Here is a 1,192-nt window from a genome sequence, read left to right on the forward strand (position 1 = left end):
CACTGTATTTACATTTCTTTGATGATTTATATACGGTATATAATTTAACATTGTTAACGGCTATCTTGATTTATATTATACGCAACTATTTGTTTCTAGCCGTACTTATTGTGTAATGGAGTGCCAAATGAATTCAATAAGCCAATCAAATGAACTGTTTTTTTTTAGGCCATCACTGTCGGAGCTACAACTATTGGTGGTATATGGTCCTCTTATGATGACAGATCATCTTTCTCCAACTACGGCAGCTGTGTCGATATCTTCGCTCCAGGTTCTGACATCACCTCAACATGGCACAGCAGCAACACTGCCACCAACACCATCAGTGGCACCTCCATGGCTTGTCCACACGTCTCTGGTGTCGCAGCAGTTCATCTAGGCAACGGTGTCAGCAGAAGAAATGTCAGGTCTAAGATCTTGAGTGATGCCACCTCTGGAGTTGTCAGCAACGCTGGAAGTGGTTCTCCAAACCTCATGCTTTATTTGGCTTAAGTCAGTTATTTTGGACAGGTTTAATTATATGTATTAATATCTCCCTGAACAACCTCCTGTTATGGAGTCACATTTCAGTATTATTATTACGATATAAAGAATTTCATGAATTATGAATAATTATAAAAATGCAATATGGATTTCAAAATGACTATGGTATTGATTATGGAGGATCGGGTTTTTCGTGGTGTTGTATTGCACGACGACAGATGAATGACCGGTATTGAACATATATGATTTGTTGCGCTCAACCAAAAGTCATTCTAGAACATAGAATTTGTAGTTACTTAACTGTAAAATCTTTCATGTAATAAATAAAAAATATAAGAATTATTATGTATGTTGGAATTTATGTTTTTGTACTCGCGTGCGATGACGTGGCAATGGACAGTATGTGGCATGTTAGTGATTCTACCAAACAGAACTTTCCAACTAAAATAAACTTTCCCGGGTGTGATCAGGTCACTGATGATGATGCACGTGTTGTCAAAGATGAAGGATGAGATCGAATAGGGGCTACAGTATTAGCATTGATGTATTTATTAATTAATTGAATAAATGTTAATTGAATTGAATTGAATTGAATTGACAGTGCATACTGTAAGGCGGACGCAACAATCACTGACGCAGGGTTCCGGAACGCCGCCCTCAGCGGCGAGTGCGAAGCACAACTCAGGGTCAAAAGTGGAACGTGAAATTT

The 1,192-nt window shown here is 38.3% G+C and overlaps 1 protein-coding gene across 1 annotated transcript; it reads left to right on the forward strand.

The window, feature by feature from the left end:
* Window positions 1-168: 168 nt before the first annotated feature.
* Window positions 169-492, forward strand: LOC117120982 (extracellular serine proteinase-like; the record flags this gene model as incomplete). The annotated part of the gene is made up of 1 exon (XM_033266081.1): window positions 169-492. A coding segment is annotated over one exon (324 nt), but the record flags the coding sequence as incomplete, so codon positions are not given.
* Window positions 493-1,192: the final 700 nt, after the last annotated feature.

Source organism: Anneissia japonica, unplaced genomic scaffold, assembly GCF_011630105.1.
Source record: "Anneissia japonica isolate Jap-2015-1 unplaced genomic scaffold, ASM1163010v1 scaffold34278_len1192_cov102, whole genome shotgun sequence".
NCBI classification, from domain to species: domain Eukaryota; kingdom Metazoa; phylum Echinodermata; class Crinoidea; order Comatulida; family Comatulidae; genus Anneissia; species Anneissia japonica.